The sequence below is a fragment of the Phodopus roborovskii genome, unplaced genomic scaffold (genome assembly GCF_943737965.1).
Source record: "Phodopus roborovskii unplaced genomic scaffold, PHOROB, whole genome shotgun sequence".
Lineage (NCBI taxonomy): Eukaryota > Metazoa > Chordata > Mammalia > Rodentia > Cricetidae > Phodopus > Phodopus roborovskii.
Window position 1 is genome coordinate 70,011 of NW_026126538.1, and position 16,389 is coordinate 86,399.

Sequence of the window (16,389 nt, forward strand, 5' to 3'; positions counted from 1 at the left end):
ATTTTGAGGAAGTTTTCTTCTGTGATTTTGTTGATGTTCTGAAGGTCTGTGGCATTGAACTGGGATTCTTCTCCCTCATCTAAGATGATAAGTCAAAGATTGGGTCTTTTCATGCAGGTTACTGTCCTCCTTTCTAAATCTATTCATACTCTTCTCTGGTCTATTTCCTCTATTATATCTCCAAGTCCTAATATTCTACCTTCTACTTAACCCATTCTACTTGCAAAGCTTTCTCTTCAGTTGTCTATTGATTGGGTTATTGAATTTTTTGTTTCCATCTTTGTTTGCATTTGAGTTTTCTTAAATATTTCTACCTCTTTATTGAATTCTATTTCCAAATCCTGTTTTGTATTCAGCATTTCACTCATCCTTATGTTTGTATTTTCTTGGGCATCGTTCTTTTTTACTTTCTTCTCTTTACATTCATTGAGCTATTTCTTCATGTTTTCTTCAAACTCATTGAATTTCTTGTTGTTTGCTTTCTGAGATAGAGTCTCACTACGTAGCTGCGGCTGGATTGGAACTCATTATGTCAACCAAGCTGGTCTCAAACTCATAGAAATACACTGTCTCTGCCTCCAAGTACTGGTATTAAAGTCATGTACCACCCCACCCAAACTCTGAATTTTTTGGTGAAGTGTATAATGCTTCATTTAAAATCTGTGTTTGGAGTTATCTAGGTAATTCTCACTTGAGAACATTTCTAAAGGACTTGGGGGATGGAGAAATGTTACCTTGATATTTCATATTATTTGAATTTTTTTGCCATGAGTCCTGAAGATATAGCTTGTTTTTGTTTTTTGTTTTTTGGGGTTTTGGGGGTTTTTGTTTGTTTGTTTTGGGATTTTTGTTTGTTTCTTTTGTTTTGTTTTGTTTTAGTAGCTCAGTACCTGATACAACAGGCTAAGACAGAACACAGGATATGTGTTGCAGAGAGATTTCATTGTTCTGACAACTTGTCACAAGCCTTGTGGGAGAAAGAAGCAGTGGCAATAATGCTGGTTGGTGTCACATCCTGACCAGGACTGCTTTAGTTGTGCATAACCCTTGTCCTCTATTTAAAACTAAACCCCACACCTAGTGACAGAAAGATGGGCATGGGTGGTTGTCACTTGGCCTCTTTGTTACATTTCCTAATGTGGCCATACTGAATATCTTCCAGAAGGTGTTGATATGTTTTCTCCTTGGACCAACACTGCAAAAAGCAGTGAAGTGGCCTTGCGTTGCTCACTGGCTTCTTGTAGAAGGCAAGCTTTCGACAGCCTCTCCCCAGTCAGGGCTCCGGAGGTCCCCCAAAACTGGTGCATGCCCTGAATCTCCCAACAGCTCCAATATGTTTTTCTCTGGGGCAGTAAAGCCATCGAGCCTTGTGGGTGAGTCACAGACAGTAACATCAAGATGGAGCTCTGTGCCAGTGGGGATTACAGGTTGCAGGACAAGTTTTATTCCCCAGACCCCGTTAGCCTCTCTTGCCTTATTGGAATGTCCTAGAATCTTTGCTCTCTGGTGTCAGTTGCCTTATTTAAAAGTGTTTCTAGATGATAATGTTATCCTAAACATGATTCTAACCATTTCTGAGACAAACCTGACATTTCTAGGGTATATCTTGCAAGTCCACATTTAAAAAGGGGTAGAAAAAAGTTGGGGGGAAGATTCAATGGAAAGGAAAAACTGACTGTCTGTATAGCTGGGCCCTGCACAGTTCATTCCAGGGCACAGATTGGTGACTGTGCCTAATGCTGATCTTCCCCTCTGCTTACCATTCTCAACCCCTACACCTCATCTCGCATCTAATATCTCTGCATAATCTAGTCAGCCTGCCTCCTCCCACCACCACCCCCCAGGCTTGAACTAGGACACTTACCCTCTCTGTCAGCTCAGGCTCTGGTGCTCACCTCAGATAGCATAAATCTTTTGCCTTTCACTACTTTTTCTTTAACTGACCAGTCAATGACTTATGGATGAACCAATGTCCAGGCCTTTATCCTAACAACCCTGAAAGCAGCCACTCAGACCATACCACACCGAGGAGATTCCGAAGCCAAGAATAGAGTCAGAAGGTGACTGCTCCTTACCAGGACAGCTATGAACCAGTCGGAGACTTGATGCCATTGGTTCTTATGTGGTGCGCTGTTGGCACTGAAGTCCTGAACTATAGCCATGGCACCACCATAGGGGTACCATGATGCTGACGAGAACAAGTGTCAACAATTTTAAATTCTAAAACTCACTTTTACAATTTTAAGTTTTGAGAATTTTCAGGAAGAAGGGCCTAAAATATAGGCCCTAGATGTTCTTTGCAGTGGTTCTCAACCTTCCTAATGCTGAGGCTTTTAAAATGGTTCCTTATGTTGTGGTGACACCACACACACACACACACACACACACACACACACACACACACACACACACAACACCATATAATTATTTCATTGCTACTTCATAACTGTAATTTTGCTACTGTTACGAATCATAATATAAATATCTGACATGAGACTCACAAAGGGGTTGCAAGCCACAAGGTGAGAACCACTGTTCAGTTGGCACTGCAAGCATGGAATGATGGATTAGTAGAACAGTAACTGAAGGTGCCCCTGGATTAGAACAAAACACACGCAAACACCTGTCTTCACAGAGAGATCCTATATTCATCAGGGAAGAAAAGTTAAAGTGGCTGCTTTCTAACTCAGGCAGGAACACAGCAGCAAATGACCTTGCAGGCATCATTCTTAAGAAAAGGGGGAGGTATGCGTTAGAATGGGCTAGGATGCAGTGATAAAAGGGACAGGGAATGAGAGAGGAGGAGGAGACAAGGGAAAAAGGCAGGGATATTTGTCCCAGAGGGGCAAAAGATTGCCTCTAGGCACAGGCAAATGGTGGTTTATAAAGGTAAAGAAGGAAACCCCATGCTACAATGAGGTCTTTAATTTTACTTGAACATGTTAATTAGGTGAGCCAAAAGGGGCTTCTGATTGCTGGACCTCAGTAGTAACCTCAGGGGGAGGAAGTGGACAAAAAAGGTAGGTAGCTTCAGGAATGTAATGTAACAGATTTTAGCAAGGCAGAGGGAATGGGGGGAAAGGGCAATGCCTGCCAGAGCCATGCTCCAGTGGGCTAGTCTCCCTTCAGTAACAACAACAAAAATGGATGTATTTGTGCCATCTTTGGATAACCCAATTAACAGACAAGAACTTAAAACATGATTCCTGTTTTGTTTTGTTTTCACATGGCTACTGTGTGCACTTAAACTCATATGAAGGGGTTAAAAGCTTTAATATTCGTTGATAGCCACCTCCTCCTGATACTCCTTTGTTCCTCTTTCTCCCTCTCTCTCTCTGTCTCTCTGTATGTCTCCTCTGTCTTTCTGTCTCTGTCTGTATCTGTCTTTCTGTATGTGTCTATCTCTGCCTGCTGTCTCTCTCCATCTCTCCGTGTCTCACCTTCTCTGTGTCTCTCTGTCACCTTGTCTCTGTTTCTCTGTGTGTGTGTGTGTGTGTCTGTCTCTGCCTTTCTCTGCCTTTCTGTCTCTCTGTATGTCTGCCTCTCTCTGTTGGATTCTTTGTCTCTCTGTGTCTCTTCATCTCTGTCTCTCTCTGAATCTCTCTCTCCCCCTCCCTATCTCTTCACAATAATTGCTTTTCTCATTGCTCTGACAAAATTTCTGACAAAAGCAGCTTAAAGAAGGATTTTTTCCCTGATAATGAGATTGATGACTATGCCATACTATAGCCTTCATCTAGTAGCTGATGGAAGCAGAAGCAAACACCCACAGCTAAAAACTGAGCCAAACTCTTGGAATCCAGTTGCAGACAGGGAGGAGTGATGAGCAAAGGGGTCAAGATCAGGCTGGAGAAACCCATAGAAACTGCTGACCTGAACAAGGGGGAGCTCATGGGCCCCAGTCTGATAGCTGGGAAACTAGCATAGGACCAACCCAGATCCCCTGAATGTGGGTGTTAGTTGGGAGGACTGGGCAGTCTATGGGGCCTCTGGTTGTAGATCAGTATTTATCCCTAGTATACTAATGGTCTTTGGGAGCCCATTCCACATTGAGGGATACTCTCTCAGCCTAAACACATGGGGGAGGGCCTAGGCCCTGCTCCAAATGATAAGACTTTGAAGACTCCCCATAGAAGGCCTTACCCTTCCTGGAGAGCTGAAAGGGGATGTGATGGAGGTTGGTGGGAGGAACAGAGGAGGACAGGAGGGTGCAGGAACTGTGACTGATATGTAAAACAAGCTTGTTTTAAAAATTATGTAAAAGAAGGAAGGCTTTACTCTGGTTCCCAGTTTCAACACAAACACTCCATCATAGTAGGAACATTAAGCATCTAGTCTCATTGCATCTATATCCATAGTCAAGAACTTAAACCTGGTGAAAGTTAACATTGTGCCTAAGAAATTCTAGCTACTAAGCCAATGCCAGAGAGATGGTCTGGAATCAACTGATTAAGCTGTCGTTGACAAAAGCTGCTGTTTCTTTAGCTCCCCACAATGTGGCTGAATATATATATATATATTTTATTGACCTCACACTTTGGCAGAATGTTTGTCTATTCCTAGAATTCTCTTCACTGCACTCTTTACATCTTTGTTTCTTAATGTGTAGATCAGAGGGTTAAGACTGGGGGTGACAATGGTATAAAAAAGAGTGAAAAACTGTCCTTCCTCATGGGATATGGTATTCTGTGGCTTCATGTACATATATATGAGTGTTCCATAAAACAACGTTACGACTGTGAGGTGGGAACCACATGTATTAAGGACCTTTCTCCACCTTGTTGCTGACTTGATCTTCATCACAGCCTGAGTAATAACTCCATAGGAGATGAGGATTAGTGATAGAGGTACTAAAAGAAATATAACTCCAAGAGTAAACACAACAACCTCAATTACTCTGGAATAGACACAGGCCATCTTGATCAATGCTGGCATTTCACAAAAAAAGTTATCCACTTCCCGATGCCCACACCTTGGCAACTTCAAAGTCAAGGAACAAAGAATTAAGGCACTGCCAAGACCACCCAACCAGGCTGACAGCACCATCTTCTGGCAAAGAACAGGGTGCATTATTACTGTGTAGTGAAGAGGTTGACAGACTGCAGCATAGCGGTCATAGGCCATCACAGCCAAAAGGAGACATTCTGTGGCTCCTAGGTCCAAGGCAAAGAAGAACTGGAGTACACACCCCCCATATGTGATAGACTTCTTTGAACTCCATAGATTTACCAGCATCTGTGGGACAATGCTAGTAGTATAACAGAGGTCCACAAAAGACAAATTAGATAAGAAGAAATACATGGGAGTATGGAGCTGAGAGTCCAGATAGGACACTACCATGATGGTTGTGTTTCCTACCAATGTCACAACATAGAAGATGAAGACAATGACAGAAATGACGTGCTCTAATTGGGGTCGACTGGAAAATCCCAGAAGGATGAAGTCTGCTCCTGAGCTATTTATTTCCATTGCTCCTTTAAAAAGTCTAGAAGACAATACTACAGTAACCAAAAATAATTTCAGAGTCTCTGACTTTTGCCATGAGTGTCTAAAATCCATCCATCTGCATGCATCTTCTTATTGTAGCATATTTTAAAATATTTGTCAATAACAAGAGCTTCTCCTGTACATCAGAAATCATTGGAAACCATTAATATGCAGTATCACCTCAAAACACTGAGTGTTTTGATTGTGTGTCAAAGCCATAACTATAAAAGTGACATTATATACCATGTATGTAATACATGTAATACATGTATTATGTATGTATATATGCATCGTATGTGTGTATATACATGACTCAATGTTACCTTGCTGGCCTTGAACCACCCTACCCTGGAATAGAATGGGGGAAAAAATTGAAATTTTCCCCTGGAATTTTGGCATTTATCACTTGATGGTGATAAATCTTTTCTTTATCAAAGGAACTAAGTTTCAAGCAAAAAGTTTTTTAAGTTTTTATAAGCTCTGCCACTTGATAATATAAATCCTTTTCTTGTGTTCATTTACAAATGCCTACATCCCAGCCATTATAACTATCATAATCATATCATCACTACCTCTTCCTTCTGAGTTTTCCTCTATTCAGTCTCGGATATTATGCTTTTTGTATCAACTTTGGTGTTCACAGCTACACTTTTTGTTGTTGCCATTGATAGTATGTCTTTGTTTCTCAAAAAATAACCCAATAATTAACCTTTATGGGCTGTGCCACTTTGAATACCTTAAAAATGTCATGCTACATATCCTGCCCAACTTTATGGATCTATTTCAGGATTAAACATTGAACTAGTTTGAGAATCATTTGACCATCGCAGACATGTAACAACAGGCACTGTCTGCTTCTGGTCCCTCACCCACTCCACAGAAAAAGGCAGGCAGATGATTCAGCAAGCGACAGTTCATACAACAAGCAGTGGTGTGGCCAATCTTATCAAATTCAATAGCAAGTGCACTTTCCGGTTACATTGGAGCCTGTTAAGAAAAACCATCACCTGGTTACCTCCAAAAGAGAATAGATAAGGGATAAAACTTTCACCAACCTTGCCATTTCTGAATTGTGTGACATATCCTTACATGCATGCAATGTTTAGTCACTCAGTATATTTTTTGGCAGTGCTTTTTTGTAATGAACTTCAGAACCTAGAGTTTCTTACCTATATAGTATTCTTATGGGCATGAAAATAAAGCCTCGTTTTCATTAAAATAATGTAATGATAAATTATCTCAAGTAAATCATTGTATAAAGCTTAGAGCATAAAAAATATTTTAATTATAAAAAGGGAGTTTTATTTGCAAATTATTTGGAGTTAAACTGTTGCTTTCCCTAGGATGAAAGTGTAAATTTAGCTGAGTTTTTGTATTAGTAGGATGCTTGTATGTTAGTAGGAAGTCAAGCATAGTGCTTCGATGAACTTCTTTTTCTTTCTTTCTTTCTTTTTTTTTTTTTTCTTTTGTGGAGAATGCTTTTTGAGAGAGAATCTCTCATAGCACAAGCTGACTTTGAATCTGCTGTGTAGCAGGAGATGGCCTTGAATTCAGTATCTCTTTGCCTTTAGCTCCCAAGTGCTGCAAGTGCTGGGGTTTCAGGCATTGCAACCACCATCCCTGATGAATCCAAGCAACATACATGATATTAAATCCCAGCCATAAACTGTACATACACTGTGCTCCTGGATAGTAATTTAACCTGTTTGAAAATTTAGCTCTTCGTATGTGAAGTGGATTTTATAGTATTCCCTTCGTCAGTGGGAAGTTCTGAACACTAATACTCATGAAAGTTCTAGAACCTGAGTTTATGTTTAATTTTTAAAGGACCCACACTTCAAACAAGCACTATTCTTTCTGACCCCCTTCACCTTTTTCACTACTAGCTTTACGTGATGGTTTAAAGCTAAACTCAAATGTCTTGATTGTTTTAACCTGGCTTCTAAAATATATAAATGTATGTCTGTGCACAAAAATAAGCACAAGTGTAGTATAATAAACAAGTAGTGAACAGGTGCCAAGAAACTGTAGGATCAGGAGATGACTTCAGCTCCCAAAACACTATGGTTCCAAATTACCTGTGTTCATTGGATTTCTTAAAGTTGAGAATGTTCAAAATTAAAAAGCCGTGATTTCTAAAGTAGAAACAAACTTCAAAAGTTCTGACTCCAGCCTTCTGCAGCACAGACATTCTTTCCAAAGGACATTCAATAGCTCCTAATGTGTAAGCTCAAGGGCAAGGAAATAGGCTTTCCTTTAAGTGGTGCCTCCGTTTTTGGTGACACTTCGACACTGACTCTTTCTTTTAACTCCAAAAGAAACGCCAAAGGTAGTCTATTCACCATAGCTTCACATCTAACACGGTTTAATGAATAAGTAAGACAAATACAATAACAAATAAGGAAGATGCTGAGTAGATAAACAGTCTAGTAGCTAGGACTCAGTCAAAACCAGTGCAGCCACCCTGGAAGCCTTCTTTGCACCTCACTCATCATAACTCTTCCTGAGCCACGCACTAACATGATGCTTACTGGTGAACCTTCCCTTTAATGTTTTTAGGTTAAGGATGTAAGTATATATTGGCTCATTTGGCTTAATCAAAAATTGGAGGTGCAGCAAGATGGCCCAGCAGTTAAAAGACCCTTGTCGTGAGAGCCTGAAGAGCTGAGTTCCATCATCAAAACCAAGGCAGGGTGAAAGGAGAGAAGTAACTCCCAGAAGTTGTGCCTTATTCAATATGTGCATCACACATAGAGAGACACACACATACATAGACACATACACACACACACACACACACACACACACATGCAGGCACACACAAATACATATGCATGCGCGCACACGCACATGTAAGTAAATAAAAACATTAAATATATCTTAAGTTTCTTTTAACTTTAGAAGTTATTATCAAATAAACCCTTAGATTTCTCTTTTTGTATCTTCTGCTGCCTGACCTTGAATTTTCAAGTTTGTTTTGGCATCATGGTTCAGCCATGGCTCGAATTCATGAACTCAAAGGTGAGGGCAACATCAAAGAAGACAACCCTACAGCAGAGAACTATGTAAAACATATGCCAATATCTTCAGATGCAAATCTTACTGGCTTTTAATAAAGTTTGGATCACTTAAGATCCTGAGCATTCTTACTAGCAAATTTGGGATGTTATTTAACTTTAATATGAAAGTGAGCATGATACTAAAAATGAGGCTTAGAACACTGTATCTAAAGACATGGATGGTCTAAAGTGGCATGCTACATTTAAAACAAAGCTGATTTGTCATTGGCATATTCAATTTCCAATAATACAGTGTATTGTTTCACTAACTAAATTCAATAATATTTAAGATAAATGAACTAACATACATGGGCATAGTTTGATATGTACAATGATCTGATGAAAAAATAGCAAAATTTTAAAACTGTCTTAATACTTTAAAAACGTGTTAATTTATTAATACTAAACCAAGATGTATGTTGCTCTCCAAGCAGAAAAGGTTCAGGTCAAAAGAATTAAAATCCTGGCTTCAGGAAACCCATGTATCTACTACAATTGGCTTTTGTAACTCTTGGTTTCCTCATCCACTTCAATGCTTGGAAGAGGCTTAAATGACAGGATAAATCTAGAAAACTTAGCATGCTGCTTGATGCCTGAAGATTATTCAGAAACTTCAAAGTATACAACTCTCAATTTTGAATTTTAATCTTCTTTCCTAAGAGATCTCCAATTGTTCATATTACATATATGTTCTACACCTTTCAGAATTCTGTTTGTATGCTCAACTTGGGCCTGCACTGTCTATGACCTGGTTCTGGGTTGTCTGTTGGATGCAGCAAGCAATACTCACCAGAAGACAGGATGATTAGAATAAGCTTCCAGAGGAAGAATTTGAAGTTGTCACACTTTTCTCTAGTCCAAATGTATGTATGTTCCCACTAAGATGATCTCGCCTTTCATTAATGATACACAGAAAGTTCTTGTGCCAAAAATAAAATCAGTTTAACTTTCTTTACATCCATCCCATAAACCCATTCCTACTTAAAAGCAACAGTTGGACTAAGATTTAATAGTAATAGTATCTTCTAATTTGGATGTTGGATTAAAATTAGATCTGAACACAATAGAAAAATCAGTAAATCAGTTTTGGCTAACCATATTTTGGTACAATATTTGAAATTGTTTATTGCATTTTCTTATTCATAATTACACCTTACATTTTGCATGAGGGCACTGTGATGTTTCTTTTGCATTTCAAGGCTACTTAACTAAGGTGAAGAAGTGCTTGTGTACAACTCTAAAGGCTACTGTGTTGGTGTGGGTTAGGCCCGAGGGGATTGGTGTTGCACAGAGGTGATTAAGGAAATCTGTAACTATAGTCAGATCCTATCCAAAATGCAATTTTATGAAGGGTTCCCTTAAGACAATGGTTTCATCTCATCCTTTGCTTCAGTTTTTATTAATAAAATTAAATGTTATTAATTTTGTTATAATTATTTATATTTTATATAAAATATATAGCATTTTACATTATATAATCTTATGATAAAAATAAATTTATTAATTAAAAGGAATTAATTTCATAGGTTTAAATACTTAGTATTGTATTAAGCTTACATTGAAATTAGAAGTATATTAGCTATAAAAATTAACACTATTTGAAATGTCTTTTGATCAATGTATATCAGATTGAAGAACTTATTATCTAAGTGTTGCATCTACTACAGAAAGAAAATAATTGATCTCTTAATGTTTTTATGAAGTAATCATAATTGTTAGTGCATGAATTGCATCATCCTTGTTTCATTGTCAATGAATTAAAATCACAGATGAAAATTCTTGAGGCTGTCCCAAACTTGAAGACTGGAAATTTAACAAGAGCTTAGAGCCTCCTGTCTTCCCACTTTTCCCTCATTCCTATCTGACTCTTAGGGAATCACAGTGATGGAGCATGTTCATTAGACACTCACTTTAAAAAATAAAATATGTCTCACCCTACATTCATGTGGGAGTGTTTAAATAACATGTGTTCTTAACCTAACTTGTGTTTGTTGGTTTTGTTTTGTTTTTAAGACAGAGTTTCTCTGTGTAACAGTCCTGGCTGTCCTAAAACTCACTTTGTAGATCAGACTGGCCTCAAACTCACTGAGCTCTGCCTGCCTCTGCCTCCTGAGTGCTGGGATTAAAGGGATGAGCCACCACCATCCAGCTATTCGCTTTTAATTTAAGCAAAGAAAATATGCTGGGAGATTTTTCTTCTTTAACTTAACATTTTCCGTATGATTCAATGTATTGTGTTTATCTGTGGTTCACAGTCCATTGTGTGAGCATGCTATTATTATAGTTTCCATTGCTGATAGACATTCACACACTGTATAGTTTTCTGCTTATGTGAATAGCTCCATAATGAATGATTATATACAGGTCTCACTGAACACACAGTTAAGAAAGTCTTTGTATGTGTGTCTAATATAGAAATTGCTGGTTTTGTGGAATGTGTTATGAGCAAACTTTACAAGCTATTTTTCTAGTTTTCTTACATTTACTACAAAGAGAGCATTCTTTTGATCTACATACTCTGCAGCACATGGCATTATAGACTTTTAAATTATTGCCAGTGCAAATAGTGTAAATGGTATCTACCTGTGGCCTTGTAATGTTGTGGGATTCTGATAAAAGAGTGGGACACCAAGATTTCTTCAAGGAAAAGGTATTAATGTACATTCACAGACTTAAGCAACATCTTGCTCATTAAAAACCCAAATTACAAATATGGTAAAAATAAAAATGGGGGGGTTATATGATTTTTTTGCTGCTTTGTCTCCCTATGGTAGTTTATTGGTCATTTTGAAAACTTAATATAGAATTCAAAAAAAGACTCTTAGGAGCCTTTACCCCTCTTTGATGTGTGAATCCCTTAAGGGCCAAAGACCATCATCCTGACTTATATTTCTATAGCAATATCACATGGCAGATATTTTTCATTCCAGTCAAAGAAGCCCTAAATCCTAAAATTGTGATATTTATTGATGTTTTAAAAGCACCAAAAGTTGAAATGTTATGTGAGTTCTAATCATGCAAGTTTATATGGGGACATAAGCAGGGTAGCACATTTTTTTATATAAAATCTGTTGGTGTGCCAAATTGGTAACCCAATCTAATGTGGTTGAACACACTTTTTCTTCTTTTTTTAATAGTTTTTTTTCATATTTTACATATTGATCCCAGTTCCCTCTCCCTTCCATCCTCCCATGCCCCCCCCCACAAATCCCCCATCCCATCCCACATCCATTCCCCTAGGAGGGTGAGGCCTCATGAGGGATTATCAAAGTCTGTCAAATCATTTGGGGTAGGGCCTAAGCCCTCCCCCATGTTGGACACACTTATATATGTTAGTGTCTTGGGTGGCATCTGAATGCCTTGAGAAATAAAACCCCTTAGATATACCTGTCTAAAGCCTCCAAAATAGGAGCTGTGACATTCTTGGAAGAGTCTCTATGTATCAAAAAACAGGATCCCTTGAAGAGTGATGTCTCGGGTGTGTACGTGTGTGTGTATGTGTGTGTCCTCTTTGAATATATCCTCATTCTAAGTCAAAGTTATCACATGGTTTGTCAGATTTCATTTCCAAGGGCTTACATACACCAAAGGATACCATATACCACAATACTTTGGTTCAAGGAGATCAGTTATTTGAACCCTGGTAATTAACATTCTCTCTCTTTGTCTCTCTCTCTGTCTCTCTCTCTCTGTCTCTGTGTGTGTGTGTGTGTGTCCCTCTATCCATTCCCCAGCATTGATATTTGGGATTGAATCATGCATAATGACCCTTGTGTTTACAAACAGAAGAGTTCCATTGTGCATACGTAGTTCCTCGAATCTCCCCTAGCACTCAAAATGGATATAGCAAAGTGGTTCTCTGACCTGTTGTAATCACATGGATGGTGCTATGGTCACAAAAGGGAGAATCTAGGACTGTAGTGGTGAGTCAAATGGGGAGAGAGATTAGTCATGATGAATGTCAGTAATGCACTGTATATAAGAAAACTTTTAAAATGCCAAAAGAAGCTTTTTACCACATTCTCATTCAAATAGTACTATGCAGTCAGACCTATTTCAAAGACTGAGGCAATTATAACAATAGATAAAGTCCAGGATAAGTAAGGAAATGAAGCAGAAACTTTTCATTTGTTTCTTTGGGTGGTTGAATCTTCAAGACAATACTGCCTTTAAGCTGCTCAACCTCTGAAGTGACCATGGCAAGTCTGTAGCCCTCTGAAGTCACAGCTCAGGCTCTTGAGATGATCAGTTTGCAGGACAGGCATGGATCAAGAACTCTCAGTTATCCTCCAATGCCACGTTCATTCTCCTGTGCTGTAACCCAGGGACCACCTCTACCACCTTTTCTGCAATTGGGGGTGGAAAAATATCAAGCAAGCAAGCATGCTGGGGTTTGTATTCATAACCTAAGGGAATCCTGTGCTTCATTCTCAGTGGTTAGAGCTTGGCTTCACATCTCACATGACTGGCTCATTTAAAGCAATGCTGCTGAAAAGCTAAGTACAACTTTTGAGAATCGAATGCAACCTTGAGGTTCTCAGCAGCTCCCTGAGTCACAGACTGTGACTGGACAGAGAGGACCAAGAGGTAAGTGACCAGCCCCCCAGCTGGACAGCCAATTCTCTAGGCACTAGACCATATGGCAAACCCCGGGGCCCCTCCACCAGCAGGGCAGCAGGAGAGCCTCCTGCAAGCAGGCTGCTGCAGCACCATACCATCAGACCCTGGAATCTACAAGTTCCACTCTGGCCCCAAATACCTCCCCCATTCACCATGACCTCAGCAGCTTCCTGAGTCCTCCAACTACACAGAGAGAATTATGAGACAGCAACTGCAATGATCAGTCCAAAAGAGGATCTCTGACACACAGAATACTGACTGCAAAGATTGGACCAAGAGCTTGCACCAACTAGAGGAAGAGATTGGGTAGGCGCCAATGTAAAAATACATTCAAGAACCTAAAGAGCAATATGGCAACACCAGAACATAGTGGTCCTTACAACAGGAAGACCTGAACATCCTAACCCAGAAGTAGCAGAAGAAGAAAATGACCTTAAGTATAACTTTATGAAGATGATAGAGACCCTTACAGAGGAAATGAAAAATCCCCTTAAAGAAATAGAGGAAAAAGCAAACAAAAAAAAAATGGAAGAAATCCACAAACCTCTTAAAGAAAGCCCCCCCAAAAAAATCAGACACATGAAGCAAGCAGTTCATGACTTGAAAATTGAAATAGAGGCAATAAGAAAACACAAACCGAGGGAATGCTGGAAATGGAAAATCTGGGTAAATGAACAGGAACTACAGATGTAAGCATAACCAACAGAATGCAAGAGATGGAAGAATCTCAGGAGTTGAAGATACTATAGCGGAAATAGATTCATTGGTCAAAGAAAATGTTGAAGCCAAAAAAAATTCTTAACACAAAACATTCAGGAAATCTAGAACACCATGAAGAGACTAAACCTAATAATGGGAATAGAAGAAGGAGAAGTCCAGCTCAAAGGCACAGAAAATATATTCAACAAACTAATAGACGAAATCTTTCCCTATGAAGGTACAAAAAGCTTACAGAACACCAAATAGACTGAACCAAAAAAAAAAATTCCCTCACCATGTAATAATCAAACACTAAACACAAAATAAAGAAAGAATATTAAGAGGTCTAAAGGAAAAAGACCAAGTAACATATAAAGGCAGACCTACTTACCTGAACAAGGAGGAGCTAACGGGCCACCAGACTGATAGCTGGGAAGCCAGCATGGGACTGACTCAGGCCCCCCTGAATATGGGTCTCAGCCAGAAGGACTGAGCAGTCTAAGGGACCTCAGACAGTGGAACCAGGATGTCTCCCTGGTGCACAAAAGGACTTTGTGTACACATCCCCCATGGAGGGATAACTGCCTTAATCTAGAGACAGGAGAGAAGCCCTAGTCCCTACTTCACATGACCTGTCAGATCTACATGACCCCAACTGGATGACATTGCCCTACATATAGACTTGGTTATATAAAATAAATAAATAAATACATAAATACATAAATAAATAAATAAAAATAAAGGCAGACCTATCCGAATTACACCTGACTTCTCAATGCAAACTCTGAAAGCCAGAAGGTCATGGACAGATGTGCTGCAGGCACTAAGAGACCATGTATGCCACCCCAGACTACAACACCCAGCATATTGTACATGGTTTTTCTTATATTAGTTATAGCTTTATATTTTGTACTAGGCAAAAAAGGGGGCTTGTGGTGACATATTTTTTATTGTTTAATAAAGCTTACTGGAGGGATTAGAATGTAAAGCTAGCCACATCAATAGAAGCTGGGCAGTGGTGGCACACCACCACCAAGTGAGGTGAGATATAGAGCATGGATACACTCCTATTCACAACAGCCTCAAAAATGAGACATCTAGACATAAATCTAATCAAGGAGGTAGGATATGGACTTCAAATCTTGAAGAAGGAGACAAGGAAGATATTAGAAAATGGAAAGACAACCCATGCTCATGGATGGGTACAATTAGTCTTGTGAAATGACCATTCTACCAAAAGCCATTTGTAGATCCGATGCAATCCCAATCAAAATCCCCTTCTCATTCTTCACAGAAATAGAATTATTCTAAAATTCATATGGAACCAAAAATTTCACAGAGAGCCAAAACAATCCTGAGCAAAAAAATACCCATCCTGTAGAGATTAGCATTCCAGATCTCACATATTCTAGACCTCAAATGCATAGAGTTGTAGTAATAAAAGCAACATGGTACTGATACAAAAATAGATATGTAGACCAATAGAACAAAATAGAAAAACCAAATGAGTACACAAAACTACAACCATCTGATATTTGATGAAAATTCCAACTCATACACGGGAAAAATGAATACAAAACAAACAGTACTGAAAAGAACATGTACAAGAGTGAACTTAGATTCTTATCTATCAACTTGCACAAAAACTAACTCCTAAGGGATCAAAGATCTAAATATGTGGAAACTGAAACTGTCAGAAAAAAATATGGACAATACCTTACATAAAATGTGTGTAAAGGACTTTCTGAACAGGACTCCATTTACTCAAAAATTAATGCCTGTAATTGACAAGTTGGATCTCATAAAACTGAACAGATTCTGCACAGCTAAAGAAACAAGTTCTCAGAAAAATAAAACATCTTTGCCAGCTATGTATCTGACAGAGGATTAATATTCAGAATGTATAAAGAGCTCAAAAATCAAAACAAACAAACAAAAATGGCACATTCAATAAAATGGACTGTAAAACTGAAGACTCCTCAAAAGAAGAAATAAAAATGGCTAAGACCTACACCTGGATCTTCAGTTCTATTCCATTGATCATTGTGTTCTTTTATGCCAATAGCATGTTCTTTTTATTACTATAGCTCCATAATACTGCTTGAAATATAGGGCTGTGATACTTCCAGCAATGTTTTTATTACCCAGAATTTTTAAGCTATTGGGTATTTTGTGTTTCCATGTGAAACTGAAGATTTTTTTCTCAATTTCTGTGAAAATTTTTGATGGAATTTTTTATGGGAGTTGCATTGAATGTGCACGTTGCTCTTGGTAGGAAGGCCATTTTCACATTAATCCTACCACAAATCTTCAATTTCTTTCTTCAGTGTCTTATAGTTTTTATGATATAAGTCTTTCACATGTATCATAAGATTCACTTGTATCCTAAGATATTTTTGAGGCTGTTTAGAAAAGTATAGTTTTCCTGGTTTCTTTCTCACTCCATTAGTCGTTTGTATATAGGAAAGCTACTGATTTTTATGAGCTAATTTTATATCCTGCTACTTTGCTAAAAAAGGATCAG

General features: G+C 38.6%; 1 protein-coding gene across 1 annotated transcript; it reads right to left on the bottom strand.

Annotated features, from left to right (window-relative positions):
- Positions 1-4,530: 4,530 nt before the first annotated feature.
- LOC127232546 (putative olfactory receptor 2W6) lies at positions 4,531-14,429 on the bottom strand. Its single transcript, XM_051198655.1, has 2 exons — positions 14,417-14,429; positions 4,531-5,471 (listed from the first exon to the last, which is right to left on the bottom strand). Exons 1-2 carry the CDS (start codon positions 14,427-14,429, stop codon positions 4,531-4,533), a joined length of 954 nt encoding a protein of 317 aa, XP_051054612.1.
- Positions 14,430-16,389: the final 1,960 nt, after the last annotated feature.